Source organism: Enhydra lutris, unplaced genomic scaffold (genome assembly GCF_002288905.1).
Source record: "Enhydra lutris kenyoni isolate GAN:26980312 unplaced genomic scaffold, ASM228890v2 scaffoldscaffold147, whole genome shotgun sequence".
Taxonomy (NCBI): Eukaryota; Metazoa; Chordata; class Mammalia; order Carnivora; family Mustelidae; genus Enhydra; species Enhydra lutris.
In genome coordinates this window covers 462634-484583 of record NW_019154231.1, presented here as the reverse complement: position 1 = coordinate 484583, position 21950 = coordinate 462634, and the positions used below count along the sequence as shown (strand labels likewise).

General features: G+C 57.5%; 3 protein-coding genes across 4 annotated transcripts; all 3 read left to right on the top strand.

Annotated features, from left to right (window-relative positions):
• Positions 1 to 43: 43 nt before the first annotated feature.
• On the top strand, positions 44 to 6350 carry LOC111140062 (synaptotagmin 5). The gene is made up of 9 exons (XM_022492444.1): positions 44 to 86; positions 997 to 1120; positions 1674 to 1846; positions 3410 to 3529; positions 3648 to 3815; positions 4164 to 4331; positions 4563 to 4680; positions 4949 to 5082; positions 5753 to 6350. Exons 1-9 carry the CDS (start codon positions 63 to 65, stop codon positions 5951 to 5953), a joined length of 1230 nt encoding a protein of 409 aa, XP_022348152.1. The 5' UTR covers positions 44 to 62; the 3' UTR covers positions 5954 to 6350.
• A 3615-nt stretch (positions 6351 to 9965) lies between these two features.
• LOC111140064 (dynein axonemal assembly factor 3) lies at positions 9966 to 15007 on the top strand. Its single transcript, XM_022492446.1, has 11 exons — positions 9966 to 10050; positions 10316 to 10458; positions 10825 to 10918; positions 12222 to 12379; positions 12658 to 12840; positions 12996 to 13121; positions 13226 to 13348; positions 13506 to 13635; positions 14234 to 14348; positions 14509 to 14583; positions 14668 to 15007. Exons 1-11 carry the CDS (start codon positions 9966 to 9968, stop codon positions 15005 to 15007), a joined length of 1572 nt encoding a protein of 523 aa, XP_022348154.1.
• Positions 15008 to 16087: 1080 nt separating this feature from the next.
• On the top strand, positions 16088 to 19341 carry LOC111140065 (troponin I3, cardiac type). 2 transcript variants are annotated; one of them, XM_022492447.1, is made up of 8 exons: positions 16088 to 16239; positions 16489 to 16501; positions 16648 to 16734; positions 17158 to 17199; positions 17437 to 17568; positions 17953 to 18042; positions 18525 to 18701; positions 19193 to 19341. In XM_022492447.1, the coding sequence occupies exons 1-8, from the start codon at positions 16229 to 16231 to the stop codon at positions 19274 to 19276; spliced, it is 636 nt and encodes a 211-aa protein (XP_022348155.1). In that variant the 5' UTR covers positions 16088 to 16228; the 3' UTR covers positions 19277 to 19341. The 2 variants fall into 2 exon arrangements, with proteins under 2 accessions (XP_022348155.1, XP_022348156.1); XM_022492448.1 differs by having other exon boundaries at positions 16140 to 16239; positions 16492 to 16501.
• The last annotated feature ends 2609 nt before the right edge of the window (positions 19342 to 21950 follow it).

Below are 21950 nucleotides of genomic sequence, written 5' to 3'. Positions count from 1 at the left end.
TGCGGGGGGGGGGGGGCACTGGGGAGGAACCGACCGAGGAAGTGGGAGGACTAGAGCTTGAAATGGAGAGATCGGGATTTAGACAGGTGTGGAGACAAAGAGCAGAGGCAGGGCGGAACAGGCAGGCGGCGAGACTGGGAGACCCCTGGAGTCACAGACCAGACCACAGGCCGAGGACGAGACACAGACCGGGTTGCGGCGAGAGCCCGGTGGGAGAATGGACAGAAATAGGGAGTGGAGAGAGAGGTGCTGAGGCCGAGGCGGTCACAAGGCCAGGTTTGAAGACAGAGCTCGGGGTGCGCGGGAGAGACAGCAGGCGGGGAAGGATGTGCGCCCCCACCCCACACCCCCTGCCAACCCCACCCCGGCGGTGGCACCAGGGAGCCCTCGGCCCTGGAGGGAGAGGGCGGGGAGCCCGAGTCACCGCCCGCAGGGCCAGATGTGCAGGGAGGAGCCAGCCGAGGGCGCGTGCCCCGACGCGCGAGGCCGCCCTCTCCCCACTCTCGCTCTGCGCGGGGTCAGGGGCTGGGGTTCTGACCCGGCGAGGAGCGAGCCTGCGGCGCCTGGACTCTGCATCTGTACGTCAGCCCCGCCTGTTGTCTTGCCAACAGCCCGTTGCCAGGGCAACCCTCGTAGCTCCCGGCCGGCCCGAACCTGCCGTCCGTCGCTCGGGGCAACCCAGGGCCCCGGTTCCCACGCCCGCCTTGGCCCATTTCCGGTTCAGGCCCGCGGGGACGGGCACGGAAGGGATAGAAGTCGGAGGGATTCCTGCGGGGCCTTGGAGGGCGGGGGCGTCCCTGTGGGATGGACCTAGGTCCTGGAACCCACTCCTGGCGCGCGTCCTCCATCGCGGGGAGGCTGACACTACAACCCCCAGCATGCCTCGCGGCTGCTGGTTGTGTCCTATGTGGTCGGCCGCCCAGGGTGCCGATGGGAATTGGAGTTCTTCGTTGTTTGGAGGCTTCAGTGAACGCACGGGGTGGGCGTGGGGCCTAGGGCTCTTGGGTGTCTCCGCAGAAAGGACCGCAAGACCCCGCCGTCATGTTCTCGGAGCCTCCAACCCCAGGGCCTCCAGCGCCCGACGCGCCTCCTGACTCGAGTCGCATCGGCCCTGCCCCGGGTGAGCGAGCCTGGGGCCAGGGCGGAGGGAAAGCTCGACTGGGATTCCCAGGGGCGGGGTTTGGACAGGTGTACTCGGCGGGTGGGCGGGAATATCCGGGTGGCAAGGTAGTCGGAATCCTGGGCTTCACAGGAAGTGAAGTGGAAACGGAACAGGTTGACAGGAAATCGAGAACCAGATCAAAGAGTGTGGAATGGAGTGGGCTCTTGGGACGGTGAATTGGAAGGTCCACCTCTGTCTTCTTTTAAAGACAGGGAAACTGAGGCCGGGGGAGGGGCATGACTTCTACAGCAGTCAGGGGTTGAGCAGAAACGGGGGTGGAGGGGCAGGTGGAATTAACAGGCAAGACAGTCTGGATGGTGTCAGGCCAGAATAGCGCATCAGATCACGTTATGGGTGAGAGCCGTGGGAAGGAGAACGGGGCGACAAAACGGAGTGGACATGGCCAGAGGGAAAACAAGGCCAGGATTCCAGCTTCCGCGTGTAATCCGGACTGAATCAGCCAGCTTGCCTCCTACGGCCTCAATGAGTGTTGTCTCCACGTCCTCTGCAGTACCCCCCTGGGCCCTGGCCGCAATCGTTCTGGTCTCAGGCCTCCTCGTGTTCGGCTGCTGTTTCTGTGTCTACCGGAAGTGTTGTCGGAGGCGGTTGGGCAAGAAGAGCCAGGCCCAAGCCCAGGTCCACCTTCAGGAAGTGAAGGAGCTGGGCCGGAGTTACATAGACAAGGTGTGGCTTGGCCCAACCCCTTGGCCCTACCCCGTCCTGCACCGTTGGCCCAGCAGCCTCAGTCCCCGCTTTCTTCCCTCCCATGCCCACCTTACTGGCTCATCTCTGTGGGTGTTTAGCGCTGACCTGGACCCTGGGGATCTGGAGATAGGCTGGATTGAGTCCCTGTTCCTGAGAACCACTCTGGTGGGGAAGTCAGACCCTCACACAGACATTCACAACACAGGGTGGTATGTGCCCCGTGATGGGGCCACCCAGAGCGTATGTGGGTACAGAGAAACCACCTGATAGCCTGGACAGTCCAAGGATGCTTCCCAGTAGAGATATCTTCTGTGCTGAGACCCAAGGAACACTCAGAGTTCGCCGAGGACAGAGAGGAGGACATTGTAGCTCAAGGTCTGGAATCCAGACCCTGAGGCATTTCACAGTAGCTGGGGCACAGATGGCAAATAGGCTGCCCTCCAGAGTGGGTGTCTGAGGATCTCAGTTGTACACATGTCACGAGCACAACTGGGAACCATAGAAGATTCATGTGTAGCCAAGGAATAGGGTCACATGAGTGGTGGAATGAATCCTCTGGAACCCATGTGGAGGACAGATTTGGGGCAAGGAGGCCAGGGAGGAGGCTGGTGTGGCAGTCCCAAGAGAATGAAAGAAACATGAGTTGGAAGAGTCCACCGGAGTGGTAGATGACAGCTTATGGGTGTCAAGGTCTGAGTGCAGAGTGGAACGGTGCTCACCTGGGAGCCAGGAAGTCCCAGGTTCCCAACCCAGAGGAACCACTCCCCAGCTCTGTGACCTGGGGGAATTCACTGTCCCTCTCTGAGCCTCAAGTGTGTGGTCTGTAACTAGTATTTCCTCTCCTCCCTTGTCAACAAATAGCTGTTGTCACGATCACCCATAAGGCAGGACCTTTAGGGTCCTGGTGCCCAGCCTCCATCCCTGTCCCTCAAGCCAGCGACATCCAAAGACCACCTGCGTCAGACTCACCTCAGGTTCTTGTGGAAACACGAATTCTGGGTCTTGCCCCAGACCTATCGAATCAATCTGAAGTGAAGGCATTTTACCACATTTCTCAGGGGAATTCTGATTCGCGTTGAATTTTGAAAATGGCTGGCTTAGGTTAAGGAGAACTCTTGTTCTAGCTGAGAATGGCAAATACAGGGTAAAGGCACTATTACTCCTCCATGTTTTTCTGTGGTGAGAACACTAGTCAACATGTCAGTTTGGACAACAACCCCAGTACCTCCATTCGCATGTGAAATAAATCTTCTGCATCCTTCTTGTAGGCAACAAGGTGCTATGAGCACCTGCTTTTCTAGTCTAGGCGTGACAGGCACGCTGCTTGTGTTACCCTGTCTGTTCTCTCCCACAGCAGACATCATTAATCACATTTTGACTAAATACTGCCTTTCTGTTACTATGACTAGTGCTTGCCTGTGGCAGACATCACTAGTCAAACTCTGACTCTGCTTAGCCAGCAAGTGCTCAGGGATCAGTGAGCCTCCCTTGGCTTCTGGGTCAGGGGAAGAGTTCACCTGCCCTTGCTCCTGGCCCCCTAAGGTGCAGCCAGAAGTGGAGGAGCTGGAGCCAGCACCATCTGGGCCAGGGTCGCAGGTGGCTGAGAAGCATGAGCTCGGACGACTGCAGTACTCACTGGATTATGATTTCCAGAGCGGCCAGGTGGGTGCGGAGGAGGAGGGTGGTGTGGAGGGGAGGGGAGGGTCCGAGGGTTCTAGCCCCTTTTTAGAGGAGGCTCCAAGAAGGAAGCTAAGACTAGAGTCCCCTTATCACCTTTCAGCTGCTGGTGGGCATCGTGCAAGCTGAGGGATTGGCAGCCTTGGACCTGGGGGGCTCCTCCGACCCCTACGTGCGGGTCTACCTGCTGCCAGACAAGCGGAGGCGGCATGAGACCAAGGTGCATCGGCAGACACTGAACCCACACTTTGGGGAGAACTTTGCCTTCAAGGTGAGCTCCTGGCCTCTGTGCCCCAGGCCTGGTAACCTGCCTCCCGTCCCTGGAACACTGGGGAGCGACCCCTTCAACTTTTTCTGGAGCCAGCCCACAGCTCAGGTAGCAGCTTCCAGCTCTGGGGACTATCACACCGGACCCTGGATTGTCCCCGTGGGGCGCTGCTGACCTCTGGGCTGTTGCTTTGTGCCATTTGGGTTCCAGAGGCTTCCGCACAGCTGTTCCCCTGGACCCTTGCTGTCCGAGTCGTCGCATTCTACCTGGATGTGCTGCTGTGCCTCACTTCCCGTCTCTGACGTCCCACTCTCCGCCTTGTGCTCTCTTCCCTGTGGCCCCCTCATCTAGGTCCCCTACGTGGAACTGGGGGGCAGGGTACTGGTCATGGCGGTGTACGACTTTGATCGCTTCTCCCGCAACGATGCCATTGGGGAGGTGCGGGTCCCCATGAGCTCCGTGGACCTGGGGCGGCCAGTGCTGGCCTGGCGCGAGCTGCAGGCTGCTCCGCGGGAGGAGGTGAGCATGCGTGGCCACGACCCCACGCTGGGCCCGCCCACCGCGCGCTCGGACCAATCAGATCACAGGCCTCTTGGACCGTCAGGGCTCCAGCACTTGCAACTGCGGCGGAGGGCTGGTCCCGGCGGGTGCAGGGCTGTGGTCGTCACTGGACCCCTCCATTCTAAGGCGGGGGGTGGGGAAGAAAGGTCCGAGAGGGAATGGATGTGAAGCTGGGGCTCTGTCTTTTAGCAGGAGAAACTCGGTGACATCTGCTTCTCCCTCCGCTACGTCCCCACGGCCGGGAAGCTCACGGTCATCGTCCTGGAGGCTAAGAACCTGAAGAAGATGGACGTGGGAGGACTCTCAGGTGTGTGGGGAGCAAGCAAATGGTGCGGCCGGGGGTGGAGAGGGAGGCTCTGGAGCAAAGCTTCTCGCAGTTTCTGGGTCCCGAGCGTCCCCGGTGGAGAGGGCCCCGGACTGCCGGGGAGGGTGTAGATTTGCTGTGGACACGGAGAGAGCCCTGAGGGGTACACAGGGTGTCTCTGTGCTCTTCCGAAGAAGCGCCTCCTGTATCCTCCTCAACATGAGCCCTGCACTGGCCAGTCAGGGCCTCTAAGACTCCTTTCTCCGCCCAGATCCGTACGTCAAGGTCCACCTGCTGCAGGGCGGCAAGAAGGTGCGGAAGAAGAAAACGACCATCAAGAAGAACACTCTGAACCCCTATTACAACGAGGCCTTCAGTTTCGAGGTGCCTTGTGACCAGGTGCAGGTGAGCTCAGACCTACCCGAAGCCCCGTCAGAGCAGCCCTTCCCCCAGGGTCCCAGGCCCTGAAAAGCCCCTGTTGCTAGGGGGAGGAAGAACCCATCGCATCTGTTGGAAACCAGGTCCTGGGGCCCTGAGGTTGTGTTTCCAAAGTCAGTTTCCTCTTGTGAGGACCCGGGCGCCCCGCGCGCCAAGCAAGATCAGTATGTTCCGCCCCCAAGCAAGACCCGGGCTGTCCCGCTCAGGAGCTATGGGTACTAAGGGAAAGATTTCCCCACAACTCTTAAGGAAGAGGGCCCAGCCAGGACTCAGGCTTGACCCCTCCTCCCATTTCAGAGTCTTGACGGTTTGCCCTCCTTAGGAGGCTAGTCCCTAAGGAGGCCCCCAACAGTCCCTTACCAACGGGGTCCTGAGGGTTCATCTCCTTTGAAATCGGATCGCGGAGGAAGAAAGACTCCAGAGCATCCCTCTAACAGAGACTCTCTCCTCTGTCCACTCCCACCCCTGGCACCGTTGGAGTCCCCTAAGAGACCTTAGCGCAGGGTGCTAACAAGTCCCCCTAGACCTCTGGCTGCTAGGGAGAGGGTCTCTTTGGCAATGATACTCGATCCCCTCTGCGCCTTGCCTCCTTCTCCAACACTCCTGTCTCTCTTCCCCCTGCTCTTCCTGTCTCCAGAAGGTCCAGGTGGAGCTGACCGTGCTGGACTATGACAAGCTGGGCAAGAATGAGGCCATTGGGAGGGTGGCTGTCGGGGCAGCGGTGGGGGGAGCTGGCCTGCGGCACTGGGCAGACATGCTGGCCAACCCCCGGCGGCCCATTGCCCAGTGGCACTCGCTGCGGCCCCCTGACCGAGTGAGGCCACTGCCTGCCCCCTGATCCCCACCTCAAGCCCCTTGCCAAGCCTGGACTCGGCCCCTGACCTCAGACTCCTGGCCAAAACCACACCCAGGCCCACCTTTAAGCTTTCTCTGACCCCTAACCACCCCCACCCCAACCCTTCCCATTCCTGCCTTCCCATCCCCCATTATGCCAATCATGGTGACTTGCCAGCTCTCCCACCAAGCACACAACCAGAAGCCCCAGGGACCCCTGGGGGAGGAGAGCAATCTGGCCTCCCCCAATCCCTGCTCCCACTCTCTGCTTTGACAATCAGTGACCCTGCCTTCTTCCCCCTTCGCTCCCAGCACCCCTCTTCCTGCACAGGATCACCTGCTCCTGTCCCTAGTCGGAATCCTGCACTGCTCCTGGGACCAAATAAATACTCAGCAACTTTGGTGACCTGACCTGGTGCTTACTGGTGGGGTGGGCAAGGTGGGGGTGGGGGGCAAGAGAGTGGGATCACCCAAGGGCAAGGATAGGGCTGCCCATCCTGGGGATACACTGAGGGAAACTGACCCACCCACCCCCTCATCCACGTGTTCACTTTTTCATTCACATACCCCTCCGAACCTGGGTGTTTTCTTCTGAAAATATTGTGGTCGGAACAATACCTCCTGTATGTTTGCTGTGAAGAGTCTGTGAGAATCACTTACTCATGAGTTTAATCTGCTCCTGCATCCGTGACTTCCATAGATTTTCATACCCATATTTCCCTCCCTTCCCTTCTTTCTTCCATCATTCATCCATTCTACTTTCCCTGAGTTCTTCAGGGTGGGAGCTTCTGTTGGATGCTGGAACCCCAAGTTGATGCAGATCCAGAATTTCCCCCAAGTGACTTACTCTCATTGCAGAAACAAAGTAGATATGTAGAGTCTGGGAATGAGATCCCCAGAGAATGGGAGAAAGGACAGAGTAACGCAGGGAAAAGCCAATGGTTGCACCTCTTCCTTCCTTCAACAAATTTTGTCTTCTAATCTGTGTCTAGGAAAGACAATCATTTCATTGTTCCTCCCTCCTCTCATTCCAGACAGGATTTCAGGTGGGAGACAAAGGTCTTTGAAATTTGGCAAGAGAGCTCTCTGATCTGGAGGTTAACTGGAAAATGAGGCAAAAGGTTCCCCCATGTACTAAAGAAAGGGCAGAGCATTAACTTGCACTGAGCTTTCTGGTAGCCAATGGGAAAAGGGAAATCTGGTCAGTTACACCGATTGTAATGTCTATGTGATTTAACAAATTTCTTCAAAGGGATCTGTTCATTTCTCCTATGTGAGTGAGTGAGGGGACATTTTTATGAAAACATCATGAGGTATCACTGTTATTGCTTTCTGCTACTCCTGCTAACAATGATCCTCACAACCACCTCATGAAGTAGACATGATCATTATTCCCAGTGGACAAATAAGGAAACTGTGCTGAGAAGTAACATGACCTGGCTAGGATCGTATAGCCAGGAAATCCGTCTATAATTCCTGGGATCGAATTCTGTTCTGAGTTAGATGATGACACTGGGGCCCCTGATTCTGTGTCTCAACAAGAAAGCAGACAAATGAGAAGAATAAAATCATTGCAAACGGTGGTCCATACTGGGCAGTGATAAGCTAGTGAGAGCTGAGATCATTTAGAAAGGGCAGTTAGGGACAGCTTTCCTAAAGAGGTGATGTTGAGCTATGCTTTGAAGGACAAGAAGGAACGAGGCTGTCTAAGATGAGCAGGAAACACAATGGAATATTATTCAGTCATAAAAAGGAAAGTTTATACTGATTCATGCTACAACATGATGAACCTTGAAAGCATGATTGTAAGTGAAAGAAGCCAGATGCAAAGGGCCACATATTGTATGATTTCATCTGTGCGAAATATACAGAATAGGCAAATCCATAGAGGGGGGTAAAAGCAGATCTGTGGTTTGCAAGACTAGGGAGAGAGAGAGAGAAATGGGGAGTGACTGATTAATGACTACAGGATTTCCTTAGGGAATGACAAGAAATTTCTGCAACTAGACAGTGGTGATGGTTGCCCAACATTGTCAATGTAGCAAATGTCATTAAACTTTATGTTGTGTGTATTTTACTACAATAAAAATAAGCAAAGATGAAGGGGAAGAGAGTTCCAGGCAGAAGGCACCCTAAGTTGCAGACTCGGTGTGTTCTCAAGAGAGCCAGGCAGCCAGTGAGTCCTGCAGGCTGTGCTGAAATCTCAGCTTCGCTCCCCGGTGCCCACAGCTGTCCTCAGAAGGGGGATGGCCCCCTTCAGTCCATCACACTACTCACTGCTAGCCACATGTTACTATTCCCAATTTCCCAATTTACAGAGCTGAAAACTGAGGCCCAGAAAGAGTGACTGACTCGTCTCAGGTTGCATAGCTGGAGGAGATGTTCACTCAAGTCCCTGCCCTCATAGACCTCAAAGACAGGTTAAGTCACCTGGTTGAGGTCTCTCAGCCAGCAGGTGAAGGCAAGACAGAAAGCCAGGCTTATCTGACACCAAAAGCCACATTCTCCAGGATCCTGCCATCTGGTCTGAATATGAAGTGATGGGAGTCACAGGGTGTAGATTGCAGTGGCCATTCTTCTGGGAAGGCAGGAGATCCCCCCTGCTGGACTTGGACATTTCCAGGGGCAGTGGCAGAAGGTGGGGGGTGAGGGCGGAAGAGCAGAAATTGGAGGAACAGAGGGGACAACGCAAAGAATTCAGACGCAGAGGCCAGAGAGAACTTGGTGTGCCTCCCATGAATGTGCCCTTACCCACTTTCTGGAGCCCTGCTGCGTCGTCTGCCTATTTCCGTGGTGTAAATACTCACAATGTGGCTGATTTCAAGCCACCAATGTGATCACTGAATATGGAGTCAAGAGGAGATACCTATTAGTATGCTGTCATATAGTAATATAGTATTTCCCAGGGTCAGGATGAAGGTCCCAAAATCTAAGGCCAAGCTGATGACAAACTAAACCAGTCATCAAGATAAATAGTATTTTAATACAATAAGAATCAAAATTAACACACACACACACACACACACAGATCCATGACGCATAAAATATAAAAATTTTAAAGATGGCGTCTGACCCTGCACTTGGACCGCTCTGGTTCACCATAATCCTGGCCCTGATTCTCATAAAATTTTATTTAGAAAAATAGACAGTCAGTGGTCATAGTGTGCCAGTTTGACTTTTTAAACTATTGCGTTAAAATATTTTCTTCATTTGGGTACAACAATTGATGTAAAAAACCTTAAGACCATCAACAACAGGAAAGTATAGTAAAATAAGAAGTGATGAGTTTTGAGTGTATATTACTTTATTTTAATGTAATGCATTTAATTTGAATTTAATTTTAGTAATTAGTAAAACAATTTAATTTTTAGTAATGACTGTGCGTAACAACCAGGTCGCAAAATTACTGACACTTGAACAACCAGGGGCCAGTGTTAGCTAGCCCCAGCCCTTTGCTGCCTTTCCCGCCTTGGTGGTAGAACCACGGTATGAGGTGGGAAGGGGACCCAGAGGTCTAGGCGACGTCACTTTAATTTGAATTAATCAAGATTCTGTTCCTTTCTAGGTCGATTTGAGTCGACCCAGACTTCCCCATCCCAGAAAAGTGGATCGTCCAAGGCCCCGCCCCCAACCCCCCAGCTCCGCCCCTTCTTCTCCTTCGCCGTCGTCATGACAACCGCGTCCACACGCCCTCCACTCCCGCGAGCGCTCCCATTGGCCAAAAGTTCGTAGCAGGCCGGTCCCACTCGTTCCTATTGGTCAGTCTATCGCGCCTGTGCCAACCCGCGTACTCCCATTGGTTGACTGGTCGAAAAAGAAGGAGCTCTGGGCAGTTGTGTGTAGCGGGTGTAGAACAGCGGCGCAGCACGGAGCAGGGAGGGAGGGGGCGTCCCGGAGTCTTTGGAAAGACAGAGGTGAGGGAGTGTCCCAGGGAGGAGAGGGGCGGTGAGAGGGGCATGGGTGGGCGACGCAGAAACGGTGGTTTGGGACTCCCAGGACGTCTGTTCTGCAGGGCGATGACCACACCGGCAGGCTCGGGCGCAGGCTTCGGCTCCGTGTCCTGGTGGGGCCTGTCCCCGGCGCTGGACCTGCAGGCTGAGAGTGAGTCCCCACCCAGGACCGCATCTGACCCACCCTGGCAGGCGGCGCGCTAACGTTCTCCGAGGCTCCAACGGTGGAGCCGCCCCTCACTGGGCTGCCCAAGTGGCCTCTGCGGACTACGATTCCCAGAATGCTTAGAGGCACAGCTCCCTTAGGAACCTAGGCCAGGAGTGCGAGTCTTGCTGGGAGTTGTAGTCCATCGTTCTGGGGAGGCTGCAGGGGGCGCTCTCCAGGCCACAGACCGCAGCCTGTGCCATCTTGCCAGGTCCTCCTGTGGACTCGGACTTGCGGGGCGATGCAGAGCCCAGGACCCCCGAGCTAGATGTACTGCTGCTGGGATCCGTGGATGGGCGGCACCTGCTTCGGACCCTGGCCCGGGCGGCGCTCTGGCCTCGCAGGAGGTTACATGTGAGCTGGGATAATGGGGTCGTTGGAGGGAGGAGGATGAAGATGAGAGCCCAGATACCTGAGTCCTTGAAGGAGAAGGGAACTGGAGGCCTGGACTGCTAGGTCCAAGGGAGGTAGAAGCTGGGGACTCAAATTCCTGGGTTGTGGGCTTTTGGGTTCAAGTGGGACGAAGAGCCTAAAGACTGGGTGTCCGGAGTAGTGGTGGGGAGGAGGGTTCTGAGGGTCCATACTCCCCTGTTTGAAGGAAGGAGGCCAGTGTACAGAATGCCTGGACCCTGTGGAGGGAGGAGGCTGAGGTCTTCCATTCTTGGGTCTCCTGGGAGCCAGGGACACCGATCTCGGAATCATTTTGCTCTGTCTTTCCAGTTCTATGTGCTAGAGAATAATCTGGAAGCTGTGGCTCGACACATACTGATCTTCAGCCTAGCTTTGGAGGAACCTGAGAAGATGGGGTTGCAAGGTGAGTTGCAAAGCGCGGGATATTCTGGCCGCCAGCCTCTTCCCCGTGCCCACAGGGGTTCTGGCATTTCGATGGTCTGGTTAAACGTCCTGGTCATTGTTCCCACCTGTGCAAAAATATACTACCTCCTACAGCCGCTGAGAGAATTCCAGAAAAAAATCCACATAAATTCTCAGCCCCGTGCATGACACAGGGTAAGCATTCCAAATCTCCTGACACAGCAGAGGGCCAGAGGAGATCAAAGGACTTCTTAAGAGGTAGCGAGTCTCCAAGATATGGGGAAGGTTCGGAGGAGCTCAGTCCTTCGCAGAGCCTCCCCACGGGCCTCAGTGTCCTCAGTTAGAGGCACAAATCCCAGAGGGTCTGCCTTGAGGATGCAGCCCTGGAAGGAAGAGGAGGATCTGGGCAGGGAGGCAAGGATGACGACTTCTCAGTGACAATGACTTTGGCTTAGCACCTTGAGGAGAGTCTGGACTGAGACAGTCTGTTCAAATTCTGGCTGTGCTTGCTGGGTGACCTGGGGCTAGTATCTGCCGCTTTCTGGGCCTACATTGTTTCTACATGGATAAAATGGAGATCCTAAAAGTTCTTTTCCCATAGAGTGCTTGTGAGGATTCAACTGGAAAACAAAAACAAAAAACACGCAGCTCCTGGCTTATGCTATAGACTCAGTACCTCTTAGTGCTGATTATTGTTATCACGATTATGGGTGGTAGTTTTTTCTTAATATCCCAGAGCACTCAGGATACACCGCACACACTTCACAGTGCACCTTGTAAAGGCCACTGAAGGAACTAGATCTAACTAAGGTTATATGGTTCTCTGTCTTTAAATAACTTTAAGATTCCCAAACCACGAAATGAAACAATTTACATATTGATAGAGATTCGTTGATACAGATGTATATGTTCACACAACTCAAGGTATATAGTAAGATTCTGTAAGATTCCTGATTAAAATGGAACAATTTAACACTGTACTATTTTAGCACGCATAAATCTCCATTTCCACCCCCATCTATATATAACTTTCTCTTTTTTAAGGCAAGGGAAATTTGAACATGAAATTCAGGTTTGCGCTCATCTGCAGGGTGGGGAAGACTAGAAGGACGCCTAGATTAGGTTTAAGTTATTCTTTATGTTTGAGGGGTGGATGAGGAGTTGGCCAGCGTCCCTTATGCTCACATGACTATGACATCATAAGATTACTATAAAGAGGGTATGCGGCACCCGCACGGGTCCAGTTTCTGGCTTCCCTCCGCTGCTCCCCCCACTAATCCGTCCCTCTCTCCCCTCCCCCCCAGAGAGGAGCGAGACCTTCCTGGAGGTGTGGGGGAACGCGCTGCTGCGCCCCCAGGTGGCCGCCTTCGTGCGCGCCCAGGCCAAGCGCCTGGTGCACCTGGTCCCAGAGCCCGACCGCCTGGCGGAGCAGCTGCCCTGGCTCAGCCTGGGCGCCCTCAAGGTGCCGTCACTGCCCAGGATCCGGATGGCCACGCGGAGACTGGAAATGGGCAGCCCCAAAGGGTTTTCCTTGATGGAGTTCGAGCGCTAGCTCCCCAGCTCCCAGTGTGGGGTGTGACTTGGGGGTGGTTTCTACTCGCTCAACTGCAGTTTCTTCATCCGAGAAATGGGAGAACGGTTCCCATGCCCGGGTACGGGAGGGAGGGTAGAGCGGGAGAAACGGCTCTCCCTGCAGCCCCCTCTCCCTCGCTCTCTCCCCCACGCATGCCGGCCGTGCAGTTCCGCGAGCGCGACGCCCTGGAGGCTGTGTTCCGATTCTGGGCCGGCGGGGAGAAGGGGCCCGAGGCCTTCCCCATGAGCCGCCTCTGGGACTCCAGGCTGCGCCACTACCTGGGCTCCCGTTACGACGCCCGGCGCGGTGTCTGCGACTGGGACTTGCACATGAAGCTGCACGACCGCGGGGTGAGGGGCCTGGGAAGGGGGCTGGAGGCCCCATTTCTGGATGTGCAGGAGGTGGGGCTGAGAGGCTGTGGGCCGGGACTCCTGAGTCCGAGGGAGGAGGGGCCGGGGGCCCATATACCAGATTTGCTTCGACCTCTGTTCGTCCTCCTACCCAGGCCCGAGTCATCCACACTCGCGAATTCCGGCGTTGGAGGGACACTGGTGTGGCCTTTGAGCTCAGAGACTCCAGCGCCTACCACATGCCAAACCGGACCCTTGCGTCAGGTCGCCTCCTGAGTCATGTGCGTGTCCACTCCCTACCCTGGCCAGTCCTTCTTTTCGGGGACACAGGAACTGGGGTCTCCAACATTGACCTCACTTGCCTCTTGTCTCCCTGCTTCCCCAGCACGGAGAGCGTGTCGCAGCACGCGGGTATTGGGGGGACATCGCCACGGGGCCATTCGTGGCCTTTGGCATCGAAGCAGATGATGGCAGCCTCCTGCGGACCAGCAATGGACAGCCAGTCAAGGTGTGTGACCGGAGGTGCTGGGGCTGGGGGCCGTTCCGCTGTTCTGTACTTTCTCAACCCGGTCCGGAAATCCAAGCTAGCGCTGGGCATTCGGGGGAGGGGTGGGGTACTCTAGGCCTTGCCGGGTCACCCGGGGCTGCGCCTCTTCTCTCCCCAGACCGCCGGTGAGATCACGCAGCACAACGTGACCGAGCTGTTCCGAGAGGTGGCCGCCTGGGGGCGCCCGAGAACCGCCCAGGGAAAGCCTGAGCAAGTGCACCAGGACGGGGATGGAAGCCCAGAGCGCGGTAAGCGTCCGAGTCAGCTCACCCCCCTGCATTGGGAGTTGGGTGGTAAAGGGGGCACATCATCCTCCGGGCAAGAGTGGGACCCGGACCCCCATCCCGGGCTTCAGGTATTTCATGTCCGAGCGCGTACCAATATGGTTTCCAGTGTCTGAACAAGTGATTTCCTGTTCCTGACATTGTCTTTTTCTTTCTCTGTATTTCTCTCTTTCCTAAATCCTGACACCATGTTATCACTCTGAATTCCAACATTAGTATTCTAATCCTACCTGCAGAAGTCTAAAAGACAGAGCATTCTAGCAAGGTGCTGGGTCCCAGCTCACCTTTGGAGCCCCATTCTGGTCATGCCTCCTTGTAACCATCCCCCAACCTGGCTCTTCCTCGGTGTTTGGATGCCCTGTATGGCCACGGGCCACCCACTCTTTCCCTCTCCTGAGTCTCAGCAGCCTACTTTGTAAAATGGGTCTGCTTGCCGGGCTGCCCTTCCCAGAATTTTCCAGGAATCCATCTACGAGAAAGGATGAGAAAGGGCTTCAGGACAGGCAAGGAGTATTTTCTCCAAGCTTCGTGGGTCGGCCTAACTCTGCCAGTTCTCCCCCAGCTGCTCCTGCCCCGGAATTCTTCACTGTGCACTTCCTGCCTCTCGGCTCTGCCCAGACCCTTCACCACAAAAGCTGCTACAAGGAACGGTTCCAGCTTCTCTATGTGGCCTGTGGGTAAGAGAGAGGTTCCCAGACTTTGCTCCCCCAGCTCCTCCTCCTCACACCCAGGAATCCTGGCCCCCAGCCCCTCCTTAATCAGTGTCAGATCCCCCAGCCCCACTCCTCCCTCAGGACCTGGAAGTCTCAGCCTCGGCCCTCCCTTCCCTCTGCGCAGGATGGTGCATCTTCTTAGCCCAGATCTGGGGGCCACCGTGGCCCCTGGAGGACGCCTGGTGGTGGAATTAGCGCGGTGAGCCAGCGGAGGGCTGGGCAGGGAGCGTCCAGGCTGAGGGCTGGAAGCCAGGACCCCTAACGGCCCCCTTCCTGGTTTCAGATACCTGGTGGACCTGCGGCAGGAGCAGCTGCAGGGGTTTGCCAGCCGGGTCGGGGAGCTCGCTCGGGCGGCTGGGTTCACCCCACTGCCGCAGGCCAGGCCCTCGGAGACCTTCGCGCGCTTCCACAAGGCCCCAGACTCCGCTTGCGGCGCTGACTCCGCTGTGGACTCCATGACTCCGCCCCCTGACGTCCCAACCCCGCCCCTTGAGGAACTGAGCCAGGCTCTGGAAGGCGGGACCCCACCCCCTGAGCCCCTCAAGCGGCCCCCAGAGTCTCCGGCTCTACCCACAGAGTCAGACCCCACAACCGGAGAGTCTGACCCCTGTCCCCATCTCTGACTTGTAAAGTCAGGTCCTGGAATTTGAGCCCGCCTCTAGAACACTCAGTTCTGTTCTCAGCAGTCTCTATCAGCTCCAGAGGTGTTGCTGGCATTTCAAATTACCGTCCTGGGATTCTGTGTTCTGTTCCTACAATTCTAGATTGTTCTTTTAGAGTTACACGTTCTACTCTTGAGACACTGCCTACAGAGATGGGCCCTGAGTCTCAGGCCCTCTGTGTGGCCTCCTTGTCCCCCGAGGTCCTGTTTTAACTGGGGATGGGGGAATTGCTCTCCAGGGCTGTTCAACACCCCCAGGGGCTCAGTAAAGAGAGTGGGGTCCTCTTCTTCATGTGCCCATGGTGTCTTTCCGGTCTTCAGTCTTGTCTCCAGGACTGGGAGACGGGATGAGCTCGAGTGGTCAGGAGACACCCAGTTCCTACTGAACCAGAGGTGGATTTCTCCTTACTGCTGTGGCCTGAGAGTCTGGGCCATACCTGGATCCTCAAATAAATCAACAAATTTTATTGAGTGGCTAACAAGTTTCGGGTACAGAAACTGACCATAGCTCTTAGGAATATTGCAGTCCAATGTGGGGATGAGGCTCAGACTCCTGGGTCTGAGGGAGGAGGAGCTGGGGGTCTAGACTCCTGGGTCTGAGAGAGGAGGGGCTGGGTGTCTGGAATCCTGGGTTTGAGAGAGGAGGGGCTGGGGGCCTGGACTCCTGGGTCTGAGGGAGGAGGGACTAGGGGCCTGGACTCCTGGGTCTGAGGAGGAGGGACTGGGGTCTGAACTCCTGGGTCTGAGGGAGGAGGGGCTGGGGTCCTGGACTCCTGGATCTGAGGGAAGAGGGGCTGGGGGTCTGGACTCCTGGGTCGAGAGGAGGGAGGTGGGGATTGGGGGCCTGGACTCCTGGGTCTGAGGGAGGAGAGGCTGGGGGTCTGCACTGCTGGGTCTGAGTCCCCAGGCCGCCAAGGTGGAAGGGTGATCCAGCTGGACAGCAGCCCACCCCACCTCTCACGCGCCCCGTTATCTCACATCCTGGGCAGGGGGAGGAGGTGGCAGCAGTATATTTAGTCTCAGTCCACGCCCCTTATCTCAGTGTCCTCAGTGAAGCTTGAGCAGCCCAGAGGAGCGCAAAGTTCCAGGGGCCTTCAAGGTCACCCCGGGCGTGCCCTCACTGACCCTCCAAGCGCCCCTTGCCCCGTCTGTGCCTCCTGCAACCCCTGGCCCGAGTCTCAGCATGGCAGACGAGTGAGTGCAGCTTGGTAACTGGGACTCCCCGGGGCCCGAGGCGGTGGGGGATGAGACTGCAAGGTTGGACACAGGGCCTGAGAAGGGAGGTGGGGACAGCATCCCTGGTGTCTGCAGGAGGGAAGAGTTTGGGAATCAGGGCTCCTAGGATCTTAGGACGGAGGAGCTGGTAGGCCTTCCTCTGGGGTCTCTTAGACTGGAGGGGACACAGGCCCACCATTAATCCCTTCTCCCGGTCTCTCCCTCCAGGAGCAGCGATGCGGTGAGAGCGGGCACTGGCGAGGGGCGACCGGCAGGGGAGGGCGCAGCAGGGTGGGGCCTGGGGCGGGAGGCTGCAACCCCAGGAGACGGCGTGGAGGGGGGAAGCGGGGGCCCGGCGGTGACGCGGCCCCGTTCCCCCAACCCCAGGCGGGGTGCCCGCCCCCAGCTCCGGCCCCGATCCGACGCCGGTCTTCTGCCAACTACCGCGCGTACGCCACGGAGCCGCACGCCAAGGTGAGGAGGGGGTTGTGCGGGTCGGGGTTCCCAGTCTGCAGAGGTGGTGGCACCTAGGCATGACGGCGGGACCGGAGCCCTGGACGCGGCGGGGCTTTGCTCTTGGGCGGTGCCTAGGAGCTTGCCGCTCTTTAAGGGCGGGGTTTTGCAGAGGGAGGGCTCGGATTGGTGAGACCTGCCTATGGGCGGAGTCCCGTTGTCCGTGGGAACTGCGATGCTTAGGGTATAGGGGGCAGTGCCTAACAGATCAGGGGCCAGGATTGGTGGGTGGGGCGAGGGGCGTGGCTTCCCGTAGATTTGGCCAGAGTTGGGGGCAGGCCCAAAGCCGGGCCAGGTGTGAGGGAGTGGCCGTGAGGCCCCCGGCCCACCGTCCGTCTTCCGTTCCCTGCCCTCACTGTTCCTGGCTCCATTCCATTCCCGCAGAAAAAGTCCAAGATCTCCGCCTCGAGGAAGCTGCAGCTGAAGGTGCCGGTGGGCCTGGAGCGGGTGCCTAGATGTCCTCAGGGTGCTTGAGGGTTGGGGGTGTAGGGGCGGAGCCTTGGAACGATGAACCCTACCTTGAAGGGGGGGTGGCCCTGCGGGACAGCTGACCGGTCCTGCGCCTAGAGAGAGGGCTGTCCTGGCCAGGGCGGCTTCCCCGGTGCGGCGCGGCCCTCATCCGCTGTCCCGGGTGGGCTGCGGTCCCTGGCCTTCCCTCCGCAGACCCTGATGCTGCAGATTGCGAAGCAAGAGCTGGAGCGGGAGGCGGAGGAGCGGCGTGGAGAGAAGGGGCGCGCTCTGAACACGCGGTGCCAGCCCCTGGAATTGGCCGGGCTGAGCTTTGCGGAGCTGCAGGTACCGGCTCTCATTAGGGACCCCTGCCCAGCTGGGGATCCGAGGTTCCTAACGTCGGCTTTCGCATCCTTGGGGCTCATGGGTCTAGTCACTATACTCCACTTCTGCTGGGGACCTTGGGGTCCAGCCTCCCAATCCTTACCCTCAGGAGTTTAGAAATGTGGCCTGTGGCTGCCTAGGGCCTCAAAATCCGGAGGTGATTTCTCCAGCTCCAATTCTGTCAGATTCTCAGGACTCCTGGCTCCTAGCACCCTTTCTTCGAGCTGCCCCAGAGTCCGCTTCAAACTGTGCCTCCAGGACCAGATCTCCAGACCCCAAACCCCTCCTCCTCTGGACTCAGGAGTCGGGGCCCCCCCACCACATATACCACAATTCCTTGACCAGGACTTGTGCCGACAACTCCACGCCCGCGTGGACAAAGTGGATGAAGAGAGATACGACGTGGAGGCGAAAGTCACAAAGAACATGGCAGAGGTGGGGGTCCCGGTCAGTCTTGGTCTCTTCCAGGCAGGGTCTCGTGTCATCCCCCTTGCAGCTGCCTTTGCAGACACCAGGAGACCCAGAACAGCTCTGTGGGCCTGGAAGGGACGGGGCAGAAGACTGAGTAGAGTGGCTAGGAAGGCTGGTCCAGGCGGAAGGGACAGAACGCAGAAGCCAGGAGATGGGAGGCCGTGGAGCCGGAGCATCAGGGGTTGATGCGTGAGCTCAGGTGTGGGTTGGGAATCGTGGGACGCCTGCAGCTGGACCGGGATGTGTCAGTGCCTTGCCGAGAGGAAACGGGGCGGATCGGGGAGGACTTACAGTTACTGATGAGGCCCGTGGATTTTTCCCCGAAGGCAGTGGGAGCTGAGCCTCCTTAGGCTTGGAGAGAGAGGAGGGAAATGTAGAGTGGACACATGGGGCTGGGGGAGGTGGATGGGGGGGTGGTTTCCACCTCCCCTTATCGCTGCCCCCAGATCGCAGATCTGACCCAGAAGATCTTTGACCTTCGGGGCAAATTTAAGCGGCCCACCCTGCGAAGGGTGAGGATCTCCGCGGATGCCATGATGCAGGCCCTGCTGGGCACCAGGGCTAAGGAGACCTTAGACCTGCGGGCCCACCTCAAGCAGGTGAAGAAGGAGGACACAGAGAAGGTGAGTGTGGCTCGGGCCAGGAAAGGGGCTGCTCGGGGGAGAGGGTGCGGGGGACAACAGTCCTAGGGCCTCAGCTCAGGGCAGGTGGCACTTGGAGTTATGGGGAGAAGGATCTGGTAGAGGGTCCTCTGGCACCCCTCTAGGAGGGGCTAGAAGGGCGAGAGGAAGACAGAAGCTGGAAGAGGAAAGCCAGGAATTGTGTTAGGGAGGAAGGAAGTAGCAAGGAGTCGGGATGTCCGTGAGAGAGAAAAGTAGTGCACGGGGGAGGCCAGAAGGGGAAGATGAGCCCGGAGGCCCGCAGTGTGTGAGGAGGGCGGAGTGTTCGTGGGGGCAAATTTGATGGGATTGCCTGGGGGACTAGACATGTTCAGAACCAGATCCCCAGGCAGACATCCGAAACCCCGTGGCCCAGCAGGCTGGAGGGTGGTCGGAGGATATTTGAGAGACTGTCGACCAGGGGGAGACCCTAACCCTTGACCGCATTCCCCCAGGAGAACCGGGAGGTGGGAGACTGGCGGAAGAACATCGACGCGCTGAGCGGCATGGAGGGCCGCAAGAAAAAATTCGAAGGCTGAGACCGCCTGCCCCCTGCGCTAGCCCTGGAGGCATCCCGGAGTAATAAAGTTGCTCTCTAGGCTAGGAGCGGCTGCCTGTCTGCTGCCTGTGGGGTGAGGTGTGAGGAGGACGAGAAGACGGAGGGGAGGGTCCCCCAGAGCCACACCACACCCAGGAGCGGAGCTGGGCTGCAGAACGGGGAATTCTCGGGGTGCCCAGAGAGGCCGGACCAAGGCTCAAAGAGAGACACCCAGAGACACAGACAGAGCCAGAGACCCATGGAGTGGGGGGAAAGACAGAGATTCCTAGAAAGATGTGCAAAGAAAGGGACGCTGGAGAGGCACATGTGCATCGCAGGGCACAGAGACCACAGAGACAGACATGGGGACCCAAAGAGGAAGGATGGCAGAGATGTGGAGGAGGACGCCCCAGAAAGATCTAGAAAGATAGAGACACAGATCCAGAGCCAAGGAGAGAGGGAAATGGGGTCACAGATAGAGACCTATAGATGGATACTGAGAGTGAGGCAGATTCACAGAGACCCCTGTGGAAATGCAGAGACAGAAATGTGCGGGGAGACCCGGAGAGTGAAAGACACAGAGGCGGAGAGATGCAGACAGAGCCTGAAAGCAACCCAGAGAGAACCCCCAGAAATAGACACAGAGTTGGCCGACTGTGAGAGAGACAGACACGGAGAGGCAGGAGGGGTGGCCGGCTCCCCTAGAGTTCAAGGTCATGGCGTGGCAGGGAAACGGCAGGGAGAGGAATACCGAGAAACAGATCAGTGTCAGATGGAGGTGGGGGAGTGTGAGGTCGAGCGGGGCCTGACACCACACCCTCTCCCCTCCCCCGGCGCACACCTGCTTCCCCACTTTAGTGCCTGTTGTCACCAGGGTGGAATCCTGGTAGCAGACAAAGGGGTGGGGGCAGGGAGGTGGGGAGACAGAGAGACACAGAAACCAGAACCAGAGCCACATAAGAGAAAGCAGCCCCTGTACCCCTTTTGTCAACAAGTATTCTCCAAAGACCTATTGTGTGCTGAGCCCAGGGACCTCAAAGCATAGAGCACAGCCTGCTGTAAGAGGTTGGAGGTCACCTGACCCAGCCTGGGTTCAAGGCAGTGCTGATGGGGTGGAGGGGTCCCCAAGCAGCCAGGAGGTCTGGGATTCTGAATGTGAAGCCAGACTGGGGGCAGGGCAGCCCCTGAGCTGGGACTTGGGGCTGGAGAAAGGAATTCTCTGGCCCTCCCTCTCCCCAGCGGGGGCGGGGCCGAGCCTCCCCTATAAACCCCAGGGGTGCTTCAGCTCCTTCAGCAAGGCTCTGTCCCGCAGCTCCTGGACTCTGCAGACCCAGCCTTAGGTAACGGTCCTGGGGTCCCCAGGGACTTTGTCCTTGGGGGAGAGGACAGGAGGGGTGGGAGACATGAGGGGTGTGATGAGCTATGGGGATGGAGGGGGCACAAGATGGAGGCTTGGGAATTCTGGGGAAGCTCGGGCTTTTAGGGGACTGAAGACAGATTATTAGGATTTCAGAGTTCCAGAGTCTGGGGTTTCAAGATTGGGGTGTCCCAGAATGGGACACCCTCAGACCTAACAGGTCTGAGATCTGATTCTGAGGGAATCTCAGAAAATGGGGGTATCTGGGCTTGGATGGTCTGGGGTTCAGGACAGGGAGTCTCAGACTCTGGGGGTTTGAGAAATGAGGTCTCTGGGTCAGAGGCCTTATGACTGGAGCTGTCAAAATTCGGGGCATTGTGAATACATCTTGGAGCTTGAGCATTCGGGTTTTGGGGTCTCAGGATATTGAGGCTTCAGAACATGTTGAGACCTAGGGCATCAAGAGCTGAGGATATCTGAGCCCAGAGTCTGGAGTCTCAAGAATTGGGGTCTCAGACTCTGGAGACATGGGGACTTGCTTGTCCCCAGAAACCAGGGGGATCACCAGTTGGGGTGTCAGGATCTGTGGATCTCAGGATTTGGGGTGCTCTTAAACCTGGGTACTGTGGGTCCCAGGGGATCTCAAAGATGGGGTGCTGTCTATGTAGGGCTCAGGATGAGGTCTGTGGACAACCCTCCTCCCCAGTCTGTGGGTGCTGTGGCAAGGAGGGGACAGGTGGGAAGATAACGGGGGGGGGGGAGTGGGGTGCGAGAGGGAGTCGGTGTGACTAATTCTCCCAGGGGCCTCCCCCCTTGAATCCCTTCTTAGGAAATGTCCTCTGTATCACCATGTACGACATCCCCCCTGAAATAGCCTTTGGGGGGTGGGGCAGCTATTGTTTTCAGGCCAGGGTCCCTTCCCAAATACCTTCTCCTAATCCCCACTCAGATCAGGTTCCCATGGACATGTCATAAGACAAAAGAGGACAGCTGTGGTGGTGGAGGGGCTGAAGCAGCAGCTTTTGGGCAGTGCCCCCCCCCCCACGCCTCCCAGAGCCCTTTCCCTGTCAGGGCCCGCAGCCCCTCCTCCTCAGCCCCGGGAGTCCGGACCCCCAGCCCCCTCCTCCCTCAGCCCCGGGAATCCGGACTCCCAGCCCCTCCTCCCTCAGCCCCGGGAGTCCAGACCCACAGCCCCTCCTCCCTCAGACCCAAGAGTCCAGACCCCCAGCCCCCTCCTCCCTCAGCCCCGGGAGTCCGGACTCCCAGCCCCTCCTCCCTCAGACCCGGGAGTCCGGACCCCCAGCTCATCCTCCCTCAG

Excerpts from the sequence above, each read along its gene's own strand:
- LOC111140062 (XM_022492444.1), top strand. The coding sequence starts at position 63 with ATGGAGAGATCGGGATTTAGACAG. Across the intron at positions 4,681-4,948 it reads GGACGTGGGAGGACTCTCAG|ATCCGTACGTCAAGGTCCAC; the intron begins GTGTGTGGGGAG and ends TTCTCCGCCCAG. Across the intron at positions 5,083-5,752 it reads TGCCTTGTGACCAGGTGCAG|AAGGTCCAGGTGGAGCTGAC; the intron begins GTGAGCTCAGAC and ends TCCTGTCTCCAG.
- LOC111140064 (XM_022492446.1), top strand. The coding sequence starts at position 9,966 with ATGACCACACCGGCAGGCTCGGGCGCAGGCTTCGGCTCCGTGTCCTGG. Across the intron at positions 14,349-14,508 it reads CTTCTCTATGTGGCCTGTGG|GATGGTGCATCTTCTTAGCC; the intron begins GTAAGAGAGAGG and ends CCCTCTGCGCAG. Across the intron at positions 14,584-14,667 it reads CTGGTGGTGGAATTAGCGCG|ATACCTGGTGGACCTGCGGC; the intron begins GTGAGCCAGCGG and ends TCCTGGTTTCAG.
- LOC111140065 (XM_022492447.1), top strand. Across the intron at positions 16,735-17,157 it reads CCACGGAGCCGCACGCCAAG|AAAAAGTCCAAGATCTCCGC; the intron begins GTGAGGAGGGGG and ends CCATTCCCGCAG. Across the intron at positions 17,569-17,952 it reads TGAGCTTTGCGGAGCTGCAG|GACTTGTGCCGACAACTCCA; the intron begins GTACCGGCTCTC and ends TTCCTTGACCAG.